We start from the raw sequence: 18,890 nt of genomic DNA on the forward strand, positions 1-18,890 counted from the left end.
GGCACTCTTCCTTACTGGATAGCTGGCTGCTGAAAACCCTCTTGACTTCTTCTCCGTCGAATAACGCTAGGTACAGGACTTTTTAGACTCTTTCTACTTATGAAATAAATGGACATACAAACTTTGCTTTTCAACAATTAATTGTATTTGACTTTCATACACAATAAAACTCTCACTTTCAACATAAGTATATAAATTTTGGCAAGTCTCTTGTACAGTCGAACGTCAGAAGCAAATTAAATTACAGTTAAAAGAAAGTTGGCTTTGATACCATAACTTTTCTTAACATAAATCAGAAAATAAATCTTGCTTATAGCAAGGTTATGTCAAGAGTTTTCAAGAGTTCTTTTTCAATTGTCTTTGTTTTAATAACAATAGTCAATGACTCAATAAGCACATATAAACTCCATGGTTATTCATTGCAGATTCACTAAAACATCTATGGATTGCCTGACAGGTACTTGTCAGTGCCGTTCATCGGCTGCATCTACTTTCTTCCTATGACTGATTTTAAATCTGCACACACAAACATGTGACACACAGTAGGTAGGACTCTACCATCCCACACTCGTATCCAGAATAACATGTGCTCGAGATGATAGAAGGCCGAGTGGTTCTAGTATTTACACAGAAATTCTCGAATCACTACGATGCTGCCTCCTCTTGTGATTCTTGAACAGAGTATTTGCTATTACTAGCTGAAATTTATTACAGAACTCAATTAGTCTCCCACCCCCTCTCATTCCTTGTCCCAAGCCCATATTCTCCTGTAACCTTTTCTTCCCCTACAACTGCATGCCAGTACCCCATGACTATTAGATTTTCATATACTTATATGGCTATGGTGTCTGTTCTTTTGTACATGTCCGAAAGAGCAGACACCATTGATGACCTGCAGCCGTCTAGAACGAAATTAGAATTATATTAATACCTTCATCTGCTGACGGGCATTGATATATATCAACAGGGACAGGTGAAAATGTGTGCCCCGACTGGGACTCAAACCCACTTTGCCACTAAGAAAAATGATCCTAATCCTACTCCTAATGATCCAACTCCCCAAGACACCATCCAAATTGAACCCTGCCTGGAACAGTTCCGTCCTCCGTCGCAGCGGGACCCACCTCTTCTTCCCCAAAATCACCCTCTCCAAACCTTCCAGGAATTTCTGACTTCCAGCCTTGCATCTCAATCTTTCTTAAAAAACCTTAATCCTACTCCCAACATCACCACTGCTGAAGCCCAGGCTATCCGTGATCTGAAGGCTGACCGATCCATCGTCATTCTTCCGGCGGACAAGGGTTCCACGACCGTGGTACTTGATCGTCGGGAGTATGTGGCTGAGGGACTGCATCAGCTTTCAGACAACACCACATACAAAGTCTGCCAAGGTAACCCCATTCCCAATGTCCAGGCGGAGCTTCAAGGAATCCTCAGAACCTTAGGCCCCCTGCAAAACCTTTCACTTGACTCCATCAACCTCCTGACCCCACCGACACCCCGCACCCCTACCTTCTACCTTATTCCTAAAATCTACAAACCCAATCATCCCGGCCGCCCCATTGTAGCTGGTTACCAAGCCCCCACAGAACGTATCTCTGCCTACGTAGATCAACACCTTCAACCCATTACATGCAGTCTCCCATCCTTCATCAAAGACACCAACCACTTTCTCGAACGCCTTGAATCCTTACCCAATGTGTTACCCCCGGAAACCATTCTTGTAACCATTGATGCCACTTCCTTATACACAAATATTCCGCACATCCAGGGCCTCGCTGCGATGGAGCATTTCCTTTCACGCCGATCACCTGCCACCCTACCTAAAACCTCTTTCCTCATCACCTTAGCCAGCTTCATCCTGACCCACAACTTCTTCACTTTTGAAGGCCAGACATACCAACAACTAAAGGGAACAGCCATGGGTACCAGGATGGCCCCCTCGTACGCCAACCTATTCATGGGTTGCTTAGAGGAAGCCTTCTTGGTTACCCAGGCCTGCCAACCCAAAGTTTGGTACAGATTTATTTATGACATCTTCATGATCTGGACTCACAGTGAAGAAGAACTCCAGAATTTCCTCTCCAACCTCAACTCCTTTGGTTCCATCAGATTCACCTGGTCCTACTCCAAATCCCATGCCACTTTCGTTGACGTTGACCTCCACCTGTCCAATGGCCAGCTTCACACGTCCGTCCACATCAAACCCACCAACAAGCAACAGTACCTCCATTATGACAGCTGCCACCCATTCCACATCAAACGGTCCCTTCCCTACAGCCTAGGTCTTCTTGGCAAATGAATCTGCTCCAGTCCGGAATCCCTGAACCATTACACCAACAACCTGCCAACAGCTTTTGCATCCCGCAACTATCCTCCCGACCTGGTACAGAAGCAAATAACCAGAGCCACTTCCTCATCCCCTCAAACCCAAAATCCCCCACAGAAGAACCACAAAAGTGCCCCACTTGTGACAGGATACTTTCCGGGACTGGAGCAGACTCTGAATGTGGCTCTCCAGCAGGGATACGACTTCCTCAAATCCTGCCCTGAAATGAGATCCATCCTTCATGAAATCCTCCCCACTCCACCAAGAGTGTCTTTCCGCCGTCCACCTAACCTTCGTAACCTGTTAGTTCATCCCTATGAAATCCCCAAACCACCTTCCCTACCCTCTGGCTCCTATCCTTGTAACCGCCCCCGGTGTAAAACCTGTCCCATGCACCCTCCCACCACCACCTACTCCAGTCCTGTAACCCGGAAGGTGTACACGATCAAAGGCAGAGCCACATGTGAAAGCACCCACGTGATTTACCAACTGACCTGCCTACACTGTGATGCATTCTATGTGGGAATGACCAGCAACAAACTGTCCATTCGCATGAATGGACACAGGCAGACAGTGTTTGTTGGTAATGAGGATCACCCTGTGGCTAAACATGCCTTGGTGCACGGCCAGCACATCTTGGCACAGTGTTACACCGTCCGGGTTATCTGGACACTTCCCACCAACACCAACCTATCCGAACTCCGGAGATGGGAACTTGCTCTTCAATATATCCTCTCTTCCCGTTACCCACCAGGCCTCAATCTCCGCTAATTTCAAGTTGCCGCCACTCATACCTCACCTGTCATTCAACATCATCTTTGCCTCTGCACTTCCGCCTCGACTGACATCTCTGCCCAAACTCTTTGTCTTTAAATATGTCTGCTCGTGTCTGTATATGTGTGGATGGATATGTGTGTGTGTGTGTGCGCGCGCGTGCGCGCGAGTGTATACCCGTCCTTTTTTCCCCCTAAGGTAAGTCTTTCCGCTCCCGGGATTGGAATGACTCCTTACCCTCTCCCTTAAAACCCACTTCCTTTCGTCTTTCCCTGTCCTTCCCTCTTTCCTGATGAGGCAACAGTTTGTTACGAAAGCTTGAATTTTGTGTGTATGTATGTGTCTGTTTGTGTTTCTGTCGACCTGCCAGCGCTTTCGTATGGTAAGTCACATCATCTTTGTTTTTATATATATTTTGTCTGTACTTTCAGATATGTTTGAAGCAAATGTTCTTTAGCCGCCAGGGGGACATCAATCAGCATGATTGCCTTTGTTGTAGCTTTATTTTTTTTTTTTTACAAAGATATGAACAGCAGTATGACTTTTTCAAATGGCACCCTGTATTTTTTATTTGGTAATTCATTTCCTCTCCTAAAGACCTATTCAAAAATGTATCACAGTGTACCATTCACGGAAACACAATGTTATTAATTACATAACACAACACTGACTTTAGCGAGTCCAGGATCACAAACTCATCCACTTGCTGGAGTTGTCAAAAAACAAATGAAAACCAAGTAAAATAATTACACAAAATTGAATGACTCTCCTGTACCATTGCCCAGGAGTAGAACACTCACAGGTGCCCGAAGTGGTGACCCTGGACACTGATACACTCGTTGACTCAAAGAATTCTTTACTGCTTCCAGTGTTGCCTGCTGAAGATAATTACAAGCCACCGCGATACGTTCCTGCATGTCCTCTGAAGCTGTTGGATTATTACGATAGACAATGCCTTTAATGTACCCCCAAAGAAAAAAGTCCAGAGGATTTAAATCAGGAGACTTAGCAGGACAAGTAACTGTTCCTCCTTGACTAATCCATCTGGCAGGCAGGATACCTTTGGTTCAGAACACGATGGGCATGCAAGGCATTATGTGCTGGATATCCATTGTGTTGAAACCACATAAGCATTCTAGTTCTTAGTGGCACTTCATCCAGAAAAAGAGGAAGAATTTGTTTGAGGAAGTTGGCATATGCTGTGCCGCTTAAACTATCACTGATGAAATAAGGGCCAATAACTGTAGTACCAAGCATACCCGCCAGGACAGTCGAGAGTGCTAACGCGCTGCTTCCTGGACTCAGGTAGGCGAGCCGGCCCCGGATCGAATCCGCCTAGTGTGGTTTTTAGGCAGTTTTCCACATCCTACTAGATGAATACCGGGCTGGTCCCCATGTCCCGCCTCAGTTACACGACTTGCAAACATTTGAAACACATTCACACTATTTCATGATTTACACTAGACACAGACAGCTGGGGTACACTAATTCCGTCCCGGGGGGGTATGGGGTGGCGGCAAAAAGGGCATCCGGCCACCCTTCAAATTAACCATGTAAAATCCGTACTTAACCCTGCCGACCCTACGCGCAATGCGGGATAAAGGCAGTAGCGAAAGAAAGAATTGTAGTACCAAGCATCCCACACCAGACGTTAACTCTTCATTGACGTTGATGTTCCACCTCATGGGTTGTCGCTGGACCAATGATGCCTGTTCCTTGTATTTACCTGTCCTTTGTTTGAGAAGGTACATTCACCAGTAAATTGAACATTGGAGAAGTAGTTCGGGTTCGCGATGATTTGCTGCTGTACCCACTGACAGAACTGTACACAATTCTGGAAATCATTCCCATGCAATTCTTGATGTAAGTGTACATGGTAAAGATGAAACCAGTGGCTTGTAAAAATACGATGTACACAGGTTTTAAATGCCAATCTCGTGTTCAAGCTGTCATGTGCTCACATGTGAATTCATAGCAATGGAAGCAAGAACAGTAACTTCGGCAGCTTCAGCTGTGCGAGTGCTACGACAATTGCATTACTGTGAGTTGAAACTTCCTGTTTCCTGAAGTGTCACAACAAAATGAGAAAACATCCATTGGGAAGGTGGGTTCTTGTCAGGATATCGCTCTCTGTACAATTCTGCTGCCTGCATAGCATTTCACCAACCTTTAACAACAACATTAAAAGAAACGTTATGTTGATGCAGTTCGTAGGAAGGACAGCCTTTACCGTATGCCTATTCTACACAAGAGTATTTAAAAAGACTAAACGACTGTACTAAATGTACCCTTGCATAAGAAAACAGTATTGCAATTACTGTTCTGCTAACTTACATTCCTCATAGATGAGTAGCATTTCTATCTTCTCTTCATTTGGTGTTCATTCTACTCTCACAACTCTTCAACTAATGATGGTTGACGGAATGACGGGTGTGCATTCTACTTCTGATTACATTTGTCCTCTGTCAACGTCAGCATGTGGATGTGTTCCATTACCCCGAGTACTTGCACTAAGCGCTGGGAGTGTCAACGTCAATGTTGCGTTATTTGATTAATAACGTTGTGTTTCAGTGAATGGTACACTGTGATACACTTTTTAATAGGCCTTTAGGAGAGGAAATGAATTACCGAATAATAAATACAGGGTGCTATTTAAAAAAGTCATACCGCTGCTCATATCTTTGTAAAAAACAAAGCTACAATGAAGGCAATCATACTGATTGATGTCCCCCATGACGGCTAAAGAATATTTGCTCGAAACATTTTTTAATTTGCATCTGGACAAACAGTTACTTACAATGGTCAAGATAAATGGGATACCCCGTATAACGCAGAGTATTGCCACGCACGTGTCAGAGTCACTGTGACAGAAGGACCACACAGCCTGGCAGCAGAATCCTCACTGGTGGAACTGCAAAGATCAGCTGTGTTTGGCATTGCCTCTCTGGCATCTTCGTCTGGAGCGTATCTCAGTGATAACAGCATTTCACACATTATCCAGCTGGTAGTCACTGTCATGGTTCATTAGATTTTCCACAACGCATATTTCAATGGATCATTTTATAATGGAGTCCCAAAAAGGCCAAATTAATGTTTTGTCATACTCTGCTGAATGTCCATTGGAGATACAATGTTCAACAATTGCAGACTTGTTTGATTGTAGAAGACGAGTGCAACATTTATGTTCTGTGCAGCTTTCTTCCACTGTAGTGTTGTTTGTCCTCCTTAAGGAGTGGATAAAGATAGCATTTTAATTTTTTTTTAAATTCAGTCAATAATGATATGAAATACTGAAAATCAATTTTTTTTTTTTTTTTTTAACCCAGGAAGCTGTTAGACAAGCAACTAGGACTAAGTGATTGTGCCCCAGGTAGTCATTTCAGAACTGACAAGAGGTTGGTGCCCCAGAGGTCTGCACGCATGCACATGTTTTTTCAACTGCATCTATACTTTGCAAGCAACTGTATAAATAATGGTGGAAAATACTTTATGTACCACTATCACTTCTCCCTTTTCCTGTTCCAGTCACATATGGTTCACAAAAAGAATGATTGCTGGTAAGCCTCTGTGTGGCCTCAAATCTCTCTAATTTTATCTTCACAGTCTTTTTGCTAGATATACCTTGGAGGAAGCAATGTATTGGTTGACTTTTCTAAGAACGTACAGTCTTGAATTATTAACAGTAGACCATACTGTGATGCAGGACACCACCCTTACAGTGTCTGCCACTGGAGTTGACTAAACATCCCCATGACACTTCTGTGCTTACTTGCTGCTGTTCTTTGTATATTCTCTATTTCCTGTCTCAATCCTATCTGGTGTGAATCCCAGACTGACTAGCAACATTCAAGTATGGTCGTATGGATGTTTTGAATGCTGCTTCCTTTGCTGCTGGATTCTTCCAAAGAATCTCAGTCTGGCATCCACCATACCCATGATCACTTTGAAGTGTTTGTTCCATTTCAAATCAGTCTGTATACATACTACTAGATATTTTATGGAAGTAACTGCTTTAGTAGTAGTACTGCAATCATGCAACAATTGCAACTTGCTGAACCAAGTGATTCTCTGCAGGTCTTTCTCAGTTTAATTACAATTTTCTATAACAACGAAAATAATCAATTTTCAACAATATAATGTAATTGGATAGGTAAAAAAATCTACTCACCAAGCAGCGGTGGGAAAACACAGGAGCCTGTGGTTCCTTCTTCCGGCAGAAGAGTTGATGAGAAATGAGCTGGAGAACTTTAGGAAAAGGGGTAGAGTTCAGAAAAGTCACCCATAACTTACCGGACGATATGAGAAGGATAGACTGATTGTTGTGGACTGCACCAGACTGCACCTGAAAGATTAAAAGTGGAAGACAGGGTAACATGCAAGACAGAGATTACTGCTCACTGCTAAAACATCATGCACGAGTTAATAGACTGAAAAGCTACGTACATTGTATGTAACAGAGGTGCGAGGGGGATGGCGAAATATAGACAGGTCAGAAAATGAAAGATGTAGAAAACTAAACTGGAGTTAAGAAAGGAGTAGTTACTATGAAGAAATGTTGAGACAGAAAACCTTAATGTAAATTAAGGCCAGGTGGGTGTCGAATTCCAAGGACAAGTCATAGCATTAGTTCCCACCTGTGGAGTTCTGAGAGACTGTCATCTTGAGGAAGAATCCAGATGACGCATGTGGTGCAACAGACACTGAGGTCACAACTGTCATGTTATAGATGCTTTGCAACAGCATATTGTGTGTTGCTGGTATACACCCTCTACCTATGCCCATTCATCTTACCTGGAACATGGTGGTAGTCATGCCGATGTAAAAGGTCCAACAGAATTGTTAAGATAACAACTGATATATGACATGTCGTTTCACAGGTGGCTCTCCCTTTGATAGCAAATGTTTTGCCAGTTACAGGGCCGGTATAAGTGGTGGTAGGAGGGTGCATAGGGCAGGTCTTGCAGCAGGGATGGTCACAGGGGTTGGAGACATAGGGTAGGGAGATGGGTACAGAATGAGCATAAGGTCTGACAAAGATACTGCGGAGATTGGGAGGGCAACGTAAAGCTATTCTAGGTGTGGCAGTCAAAATATCAGACATAATAGTTCTCATTCCATGGCATGATTTTAGGAAGTCACAGCCTTGTCAAAGTAGCTGATTTATACATCCAAGACCAGAGTAATACTGAGTGACAAGTGGTGTGCTCTGAAGTTGTTTTTTGGAGGGATCAGCAGTACCAGCATTGGATGCAATGGCCCGTGAAATCTGCTGTTGGACAAGGCTGGTGGGGTAATTATGTTCAGTGAAGACTGAAGTAAGAATGCTGTTGTATTACTGTAAAGAGTCTGCACCCGAACAAATATGTTTACCTCGAATGCCAACATTTGACATGGACAGGATGGCAGCTGTCAAAATATAAGTACTCTATGTGGACAGAAGTGTGTATAGCTGGTGTTCTATGAGGACGAAATCAACATCAAGGAAAGTGGCATGCGATTTTGAATAGGACCATATGAAATTTAACTGGGCGAAGGTATTTAGAGATTCCAAGAATCTGACCCACCTTAAAACCTCACGCCCCTCACAAGAATTACACCTCAATCAGTAGAACTTCTTATCCCACCCAAACCATGAAAGCCAATCCTTTTGACTTCTTCCTATGATCTACAAACCAAAGTATACTGGCCATCTTATAGTTGCTGGCTTCAAAGCACCAACTGAATTTATATCTGCCTTAGCTGATTAGCACCTGCAATCCTTAGTACAATGACATCTCTTCTATACTAAAGACACCAACAATTTCCTAGATTGACTGAAATCCATGCCTGTTCCACTCCCACCACACACCTTGCTTGTCACTATTAATGGCACCTCCCTCTATACAACTATTCCCCACATACATGGTCTGTCTGTTACTGAACACTTCCCCAGTCTGCACTCACCTGATTCCAAACCTACGACATCCTTCCTACCCACATTAATCAACTTTATATTTACTTCACCTGTGAGGAGCAGACATACAAACAAATCAGGGGAATGGCCTTGGGAACTAAGAAGGCTTCTTCCTGTGCCAACCTTTTACGGGGCACTTGGAGAGAGCTTTCCTGGGATCCATAAGACTTCAGGCCCTGGTTTCGTTAAGATACATTGATGACACCTTTGCCATATGACTCACAGTGAGGCCGACCTGTTAAAATTCTTGGAATCTCTAAATACCTCCTTCCGATTAAATTTCACATGATCTTATTCCAAATCCCATGCCACTTTCCTTGATGTCATTTCTTCCTTACCGAAGGCCACATATACACTTCTGTCTGCATTAAACCTACTAACAAACAACAGTACTTCCCCTCCCATACAGCCTCAGCGTTCGAGGCAGATGTATTTGTACAGGTGCAGACTCTACAGCAATACACCACCATTCTTACCTCAGCCTTCACTGGACATAATTATCCCACCAGCCTAGTTCAAAAGCAGATTTCCTGAGCCATCACATTCAATCCTGGTACTGCTGATCCATCCAAAAAAAAGAAACACACAACTTCAAAGCACACCACTTGTCGCTCAGTATAATCCTGGTCTTGAATGTACTCATCTATTTCGACAAGGCAATGACTTTCTAAAATTAGATCCATTCTGTCTTAAGATTTTGTCCCCCCAATACCTAGAACAGCTTTTCATCGCCCTCCCAATCTCCACAATACCCTTGTCAGACCCAATGTTCCTTCTGCACCATCCCCCTCTGCCCTGTGGTTCCTTCTCCTGTAACTGTTCAATGCAGCAAGACTTGCTATATGCACATTTCTACCACTATCTATACCAGTCCTGTAACTGGCAAAACATATACTATGAAAAGGAGAGCCATCTGTGAAACAACACGTCATGTATCAGCAGTTATGTAAACACTGTTTGACCTTTTACATTGGCATGACTACCCCAAGTTGTCAGTTAGGATGAATGGGCATAGGCAGAGAGTGTATACTGGCAGCACACAATATCCTGTTGCAGAGCACACTCTACAACATGACAGTTGTGGCCTCACTGCCTGCTGCACCGCATGTGCAATCTGGATTCTTCCCCCAGACACCAGATCTCAGAACTCTGTAGATGGGAACTAACACTACACCATGTCCTTGGTTCTCGACACCCACCTGGCCTTAATTTACATTAATTTCTTCCATCTCAGCATTTCTTCACATTAACTCTGTGTTACTTGACAGTAACCACTCTTTTCTTCACTCCATTTCAGTTTTCTACATATCTCATTTTCTGATCTTATTTTTTGCCGTACCCCTTCTACCTCTGTTACATATGCTGTACTTAGGTTTTCACACTCATTAACTTGTGCACAATGTTTTAGCAGTTACCAGTAATCTCTGTTTTGGATATTACCCTATCTTCCATCTTTAACTTTCCAGGTTTTCAAATCTTGTCCAGTGCAGTCCCCAACAATGAGTCTTTCCTTCTCATCTCATCTGGTAAGTCTCCCCTGACCCAGGGTTCTGGGTGGCTTTTCCAAACTCTTTTCCTAAAGCTCTCCCATTCATTTACCTTCACCCCTCTTCATTCTGCTCCAACCATTCTGTTGGAAGAAGGAGCCACTGGTTCCAAAAGCTTGCATTAGTAAAAATTTTTTATGTGTATGTTCTCTTTCTGCCACTTCATGAGTAGATTTTTTTATATATTCAATTACATTATATTATAGTTTTTTAGTGTTGCAACATTTCTGTATACAACAGCTTTGTTTGCTAGAAACTCTTCTATACAATCACACAGTTTCTCTAATATCCCGTATGCTTATACACTGCTTGACAGTTGCTAAGGGACAGAGACATTGTTGGACTGCACTAATCACGGTCAATTGTGGATGACATGAAAGACAGTATGTACGTAACAGAGGTGGGCTGGTATATTTATCACCAAGAATGGTACAGATTTCAAAACATAGAAAAGCAGGATAAGAGACATAAATAATGTTCATGTATGACACAGGTCAGACTCCCAACGTAAAGGTTAACATCAGACTATCAGCAAGGAATACGCCCTACTTGGGCACTAACACACATTTTGCACCTATTATTCATGTTGGCTACCAGACTGTTGAAGAGTCCTTGGGGGATATTGTCCTACTCCTCTCTCACAGTGGTTTTCAGCTTTTGCACAGTTCGAGGAGGGATGTTCATTGATTAGCATGTCTGCCACGAGCATCCTAGGCTTGCTTTATAGGGTCCAGGTCTGGGTAGAATGTAGGCCATTTCAAGTTCTGTATCTTCACTCTCCAACGTGTCCAACATCTCAGCGATACTGTGTGGGTGGGACTGTTGTACATAAACAGAAAGTCAGGATCTACCGTGCCGTTCATCAGGTGGCTCTCTCTCCCCACACTAACTGATGGCCAGGATCACATGCCACAGTGTAGGAGGATTCGTCAGAGACCATCACTTTACAGCACTGTTGCTGACCCCAACCAACATGCTCCCTATACCAACTAAGTTTTTCTCAGAGATTGTGCAGTTGAAGTGGAATGTATTTAATAGACTTCCGAGCATACAAAACAGACAGATTTAATAACCAAAAAATGGTTCTGGCAGAGACACATGTATCAGTAGTGATTTCTGGGTCTGCAGCGATTTACCTGGGAGTGAGGTAACTGTTCCTTTTCGCCTCTCAGGCTACCCATTGAGCCTCTTGTGGTGTGGTGGTCTGTCTACAACCACCAGTGTGCTTTCACATATCATTTCCACCTTTAGTGGCCTTTTTCAACTGTGAGATGACACTTTTATGGACACCCATTACTATGGCCACAGTAGTGACACTTTGACCAGCTTCAAGCCATCCAAGTGCTCATCCACAATTGTAAGCCCTCAAATGATGTCTTGCAGACATGTTGCCATACCACACAGAGTGTCACACTTATCTCTTTCCTTAACAATGTTCTTCAGACACCATACTACTTGAACTGTTGAATGCACATAGAGTGTTTGTGCATGGGCTTCACTACAGTTAACTTGCCCCACCCTGTAGATTTCCTTTTATTGTCACTGGTCGGTGTTCCATAGCAATTGGCAGTTGCTGCTTAGCCAGTATCTGTTGTTCCTTAGCAATTATCAAGCAGTGTATGTTGTTCATATGCGGCAGTGTGGGACTGTATTGAAGGCCTTCCAAAAGTTAATGAACATTGTGCCCACCTGCGCACCTCTATCTACTGCTTTTGGGTCTCGTGAATGAACACAGTGAGCTGGGTTGCACATGATCATTGTTTTCAGAGCCATGTTGATTCCTGCAGAGAAGATTTTCGCTCCTCAGAAATGTTGTAATATGCGAGCATAAAACATGTTCCAAAATACTGCAAGAGACCTACATCACAGATACAGGCCTATAGTTTTCTGCTTATCCTCAACGACTCTTCTTAAAAATGGGAATGACCTGTGCCCTTCCCCCCCCCCCCCCCCCCCCCCCAACTATCAGGAACATTTCACTGCTCCAAAGGTCTATGGTAAACTGCTGCTGGAAGAAGGTAAGTTGTTTAGCATACACTGTGCAGAATCCAACTGGTATTCCATCAGGTACAGAGGTCTTTCCTCTGTTGAGTGATTTCAGCTGTTTTCTATCCCCTGGTCACTTATTTTTCAATATCTGTCATTCTGTCGTGTGTGTGTGTGTGTGTGTGTGTGTGTGTGTGTGTGTGTGTGTGTGTGGAGGGTGGGGGGGGAGGGGGTGTTGCATGTGAGTGTGTAACCTTCACACAAGATTAATGCAAGAAAAAGAGCAATAATATGCTTGAAAGCTAATGAGATGATGTCACATATGTGTACTTGCCGCCCTCCAATTTTTTCCAGGCAAACTGTTGCATTTTCTTACTCTTGTTTAGTGTTTCCACGTGGAATATCCATTATCTTAAAATTACTTTGATATACTGCATACAAGCAGCCTCGCTTTCAATTTAAAATGTATGTTATGATAGAAAATGACAGACTGGAACCTCTATACTTACAATGCAGGAATTTTCAAATCTGCAATGCTCTTCAAGATCTTGTAACCATCCTTATGATGTCTATTCCAAGCTTGTACCCAGTTGTACATGTCTGCAACCAGGTCCCGAATGACTCTTGCATTTCCTGTCAGGTTCCCTTTCTGAGGTGTTGATTTCACAGGGCTGTCTGAAACTTCAATGTAAGGACAAATTACTCACACCTGGGGCTTTATGGAATGAGAGAGAGAGAGAGAGAGAGAGAGAGAGAGAGAGAGAGATTATGTCTCACAGGAGTTTAAATTAGTGACATTGTACTACAGGATTGACAGAATATTGTGTGCGAGGTAACACATTCAAAACAGCCCTCAAATAATATGGAGTGAGCTGCTGGACTGATAATTTTTAGTAGGCCTACACATTTTGAAATTGTAGGTTTTTAAGAGTGAATCCAAAAAATTAGAATGAGATGTCATGTAAAAGGTAGGTGTGTGTGTGTGTGTGTGTGTGTGTGTGTGTGTGTGTGCGCGCGTATATTCACAATACCACTTTTATAGCAGGACTAAAACATATTTTGGTGGACCACTTTTCAATCTGTAGAGATTTTTAAAAAATAAAATAAAATACTAAAACTCACAAAAGAATTTCCTGACACTACAAGAAACTGGCAGAAGTTAGAATTTTTCTTTTATTCATATTCCTTTTAGCCTAATAAGGCTTAATGATTCCCATGTCCTCCCTACTATTTACTCAATGCACTTTTCTTCATATTTCACCCCCCAAATTTTGAAGGAAAGCGCAGTCTTTGAGATGACAGGGTACCTATACCAATAAAAAGGATAACTTGAGCAATAGATAATTTTCAACTCGCTGAGCACCTACTTCACAATGATTTACAGCACAGTCTTGACAAAAATATTATCACACTGCTAGGAGCAGGTCATCCATCTGCAAATGGTGCAACATACTGAGTGAACTCATGTGGTAATGTATTTCTTTGATTAAATCTTCGCAGGCTATCAGCTGAGTTGTGGGTGGGTAGCAAGTCTGGGAGTCTAGTTGTGGTGCTACTTGTCTATTACAAACATGGCCTTCGCTGCTTTGCAAATAATAGTGTTCGACCTTTTTTGTGCTAATGCTACACCACATGTGCAGATCAATTGGAAACCACTGTCCTGGTTGACATATAATCATGTACTCTATTTCCACTGCCTCTGTGATGACCAAATCCCAGAACATGTTGGCATGACACAGCACCTTTGATCTGTCCAAAATCAAACATTTGGCATTGGTTGATGTTGTGCTCTGCCTCTGCTGACTTGTTGCTTTGGCCCAGGTGAAGAACACTCCTCGTCTATTCTGAACAGTGCTGTGCCTGGCTGATGTACTGCAAGTCGCACTCACAACTGATGCTGTAGATGCTGGGTGTCCATAGCCCTAGTTGCTCTTTGACTGATGCAAGCATATCCTTGATTTTAATAGTTGCTCATAGAATCATTTTTATGTTGTGTTTCTCCACAATACTGGAAATACTGGCTATGGACAGCCCTGCTTACAGAAATAACATCAGCCATTATTACTAAAAGTTTTACACAGGTTCTGTTAACTCAGTAAGCAGATTTTGTCACACATGACTCATGCTATTTGTTTCATGGTCTTGAGCACAGATTTGTATTGAGCTGGATAATGGCAGGTCCTTGCTTTTAGATACAGGTACGTGTGTGGCTGCTTCTTGTAGATGAAATATCCCAGCTTACCATTAGGATTCTCCATCATTCTTGTAGGCAACCAAAGTATGAATACGTAGGAAAGTTCTGGTAATGTAAATACTTTAGGAGTAAAGGAGACCACTCACTGAAAGGAAAAATGAAAACTTTGCTAGCTTTTGGAGTAATCCTTTTTAGAGCTAGAATGCACATGTGCAAGTCCCCCCCCCCCCCCCCCCCACACACACACACACACACACACAGCACTGGCTGGACGTACAGTACCAGTGCTGTTTTGTGGTAGCCGATTTGCCAGCTAGGAATATGGGAGGATGGGGTAGCAGGTGCACAGACTGATGCGATACGTGAGCGTTGGAGCCCTTAGGAGTGGTGCATGCTGAAGGTGACATGGGGAAATTAGAGACTGAAGGCAGAACAGTTAAGAAAGCGGACTGTGAAGCAGCCATTGAAATTTAGCAAGTTATCCTGAGCTGCATGTTGTGCCACTGGATGGTCAACATTGTTCTTGCTAACAGTTTGATGGTGGCCATTCATCCCGGAGGACAGCTGGTTGCTAGTCTCCCACATCAAAGATACTAACCACTTACTTCACTAACTCTCCACCAACCCCACTCCTTTATCTCCTGGATTCCGATTCTTCACTGTTGATACCACCTCCATATACGCCAATATCCGTCATGCCCATGGCCTTGCTGCTATCAAAAACTACCTCTCCCAACATTTCTCAGGCTGTAAACCCACAACCAGTATGTCATATCTTATGTACCTTACCAACTATATCCAGCCACCCAACTACTTTTCCTTTGAAAGGACAGTATGCAAACAAATCTGCACCAGCCAAGGGCACCCTGCTGTGCTAGTCTGTTTAAGGGCCTTCTGCAGGGAACCTTCCTAGCCTCCCAAACTCCCAACCCCTCAAATGGTTCAGATTTGATGATGATATCTTCACAATCTGGACTCAAGACACCCCTTTCCTCATTCCTTCACAACCTCAACACCCTCTCTCCCATCCTCTTCACCTGGTCCCCCTTGATCCAACATGCGACTTTCCTGGATGGTGACCACCCCTCTGATGTCTCCATCCACATCACACCCACTAACCACCAAAAGTCCCTGCATATCGACAGCTGCCATCACAGTATCTCAGGTGATATGAATTCCCTTACCCAGTATGCTGAATGCCTCACAAAGGTCTTCACATACAGGCACTACACCCCCCCCCCCCCCCCAAAACCTAGTCTGCAGACCGATTCCCCATGTCATATCCTAACACACTCCCAATCCTTCCACTAGCCCAAAAATAAGCTACAAAGGAGCACCTTCCTCATCACCCAGTACCACCCTAGACTCGAACAACTGAATCATAGCCTTTGTCAGGACTTTATCTCTCGTCCTAGCCTGAAATCAGGGACATCCTACACAAGATCCTTCCCACCCTGCTAAAGCAGTGTTTCATCGCCTACTCAACTTATGCTACATCCTTGTCCATCCCTATGTCAGCCACTTCCACTCTCAATCCCTTGCCATAAAGACCATACTCCTGTGGAATACCCAGGAGTAAGACTTCTCCAAGCTGCCCTCCCATTAATTCTTACACCCGTCTTACCCCATCAGAGGATGGGCCACCTGTGAAAGTAGACATGTCATATACCAGCTTTGCTGCAAACACTGCACAGCTTTTCATGTCAGTATGACTACCAACCAGTTGTCCACCATGATGAATGGCCACCACCAAACTATTTTTCAAACTTAAGTTGATCACCTGGTGGCACAACATTCAGCTGATCACACCCCAGGCCATCTGGAACCGTCCATTCACCACCAGCTTCTCAGAACTACACAACTGGAAGTTATCCTTGCAACACATCATCTGCTCCCATAACTTTCCTGGCCTCAATCTCTGGTAACACACTGCCCCCCCCCCCCCCCCCCCATTCTATCACCCACTCCCAATTCACTTCCCCATGCCACCTTCAGCATGCAGCACTCCCCACATGGTCCAATACCAGTACATCACATGCATGGTGACTCCATCTATCTGTTCATAGAACTTTCCACATATTGGAAGCAGGTGGTGGTGAGTGCATTTTGAACTAGTTTCACCATGTTGTTATCAAAGTGACTCTATAATAGAGCCATGGAATCTTACAGCTGTACCCATATGGATTGAGAGGTGATGTCAAAGCCGACTAAATGTGGTGTGCACAGTGACCCATGAGAGATTTTAAATGCTGTGCCAGGTGTCTGGCTGTGCCACACAAATTTATGGTGTTCACTATTGGACATAGTTGAGCTCCTCTTCGTGTATTTTCAAGAAGGCCATAATCGTGTGGTGGTACTGGGGTCCCAGGGTATAGTACTGTAACTATGTCCTTGTACAGTCCTGAGTTGTTGAGGAGTAAGATGGTCCCCACTGTCACAGCTGTGTAGGATCCTTTTTCACTTACTTGATGCCAGATCCTGCAGGAGCACCTCAGTCGTGCTACTCAGTCTCCTGCCTATAGTCATCTGATCATAACAGCACCACCACAATGCCTTGGATGACTGTCATTGTCCTCACGAAGCATATGTAAGCCTGTGTTCTGCGACCTTGACATTATTTTTCAGAATTTTAGCTTCGCAACAGCACCGTTCAGAACATGTGAGGAGTGTTTGCCTTGACCAAACTGACGAACTGGCAGTGACAAAGCACATCATCAATGAAGCTCATGTTTGATTTTGAACAGACAAAGGTGCTGTTCCACACTAACAGCTTCTGGGATACAGTCATCAAAGAGGCAGTGAAAGTATGAGTAACATGACGATCTTGTCATCCAGGACAGTGGTTTCCAACTGGGCTGCACATGAGATGCGGTGTTAGCAAACCTACAAGTGGAACACGCTGATGTGAAAGCTGCAGAGGCAGCAGGTGGAATATACAGGCAACCCTAGGACCCACCGCTGGAGGTACATATTTTATTTGGGTGTAGGCCCTATTCAATTTCTGTGTTGTTTTGATACTGAACGGTGTTTCATTGCCTGTCTTCAAATTAAATAAGTTTTGATTCTGTAGTCTGATGATGTTTTTAATATGTACATATGTCAAATGAGGTTTTCATTCACATTTTTGATTTGATAATGAATGTATTGTTACATCTATGCGGGGTATTGCAAAATTCATTTTAGCTACAGAGGGAAATAAGGAAGCGTCCGATCCCGCCCGTCTGCTCTGACCCATGACGTCACAAATATGGCGGAAACGACCATAAACCACGATTCCAATATGGTGCATATAAAGTCGTTACGTACACATTATGAGGACGAAAATACATCGAAAAACAAACACACACACACACGTTCCACAAAAAGCCTAATAACACTAACGGGACAATCGCGGGAGATAGGGGCTTTTTTGAGTGAGGACAAACTAAATACAAACAAATTTAGATACTCACCCCCATACAAAACCACGCAAAACGACGAAAAAAACCAACTTCACAAAACTCCCCAAATACCACTAAACACAATATCATCTGGAATCGGACTCTTCCCTTGACCTATACAGCTTAACAACAGCTCCCGATCCCATAAACTGGGATCGAACACTTCCCTTGACCTGTTATCCTTACGATATCTTCACATACAGCTGTCCCTGGTCTGAGACGCCGGAACTTTAAGTAAGCCTCATTTCTTCACGACATACTGAACACTTCACGACATACTGAACACTTCACGACTTCATCCAAAAATCCGAATAGTTGAAGATATTGTATTAGAGACAACGCACTGTCCCCCATCACAGCCAACAACCGAAAACTGTTGACGCTGCCAGTCATACCCATACCTACCAAAGACATAAAAAAAGCAATTTACCAAAATACACACACGACGCCACACTTGCAAACTAAATCAAAAACATCACCTAACACACCACCAGAGAGCACCACCGATCGCATCAAAACGACGCCTACAAACACGGCACACTCACAAACTAAATGCCGCGCCGTCGGGACGTCACACACCACAACAGGCTTACGTCACGGGTCAAAGCCGACGGGTGGGATCGGACGCTTCGGTCAACCCCAAAACTCTAATAAGACGGAATGTTAA

General features: G+C 43.6%; 1 protein-coding gene across 1 annotated transcript in view; it reads right to left on the reverse strand.

Moving 5' to 3' along the window:
* LOC124776421 (cyclin-dependent kinase 2-interacting protein-like) overlaps window positions 1-18,890 on the reverse strand; it is a 110,762-nt gene that overhangs the window by 90,835 nt on the left and 1,037 nt on the right. The window contains exon 2 of the mRNA XM_047251416.1: window positions 13,099-13,270. Coding sequence (XP_047107372.1) covers window positions 13,099-13,270 — 172 coding nt within the window. The remainder of the gene's footprint in view (window positions 1-13,098; window positions 13,271-18,890) is intronic.

The sequence above is a fragment of the Schistocerca piceifrons genome, chromosome 2 (genome assembly GCF_021461385.2).
Source record: "Schistocerca piceifrons isolate TAMUIC-IGC-003096 chromosome 2, iqSchPice1.1, whole genome shotgun sequence".
NCBI classification, from domain to species: domain Eukaryota; kingdom Metazoa; phylum Arthropoda; class Insecta; order Orthoptera; family Acrididae; genus Schistocerca; species Schistocerca piceifrons.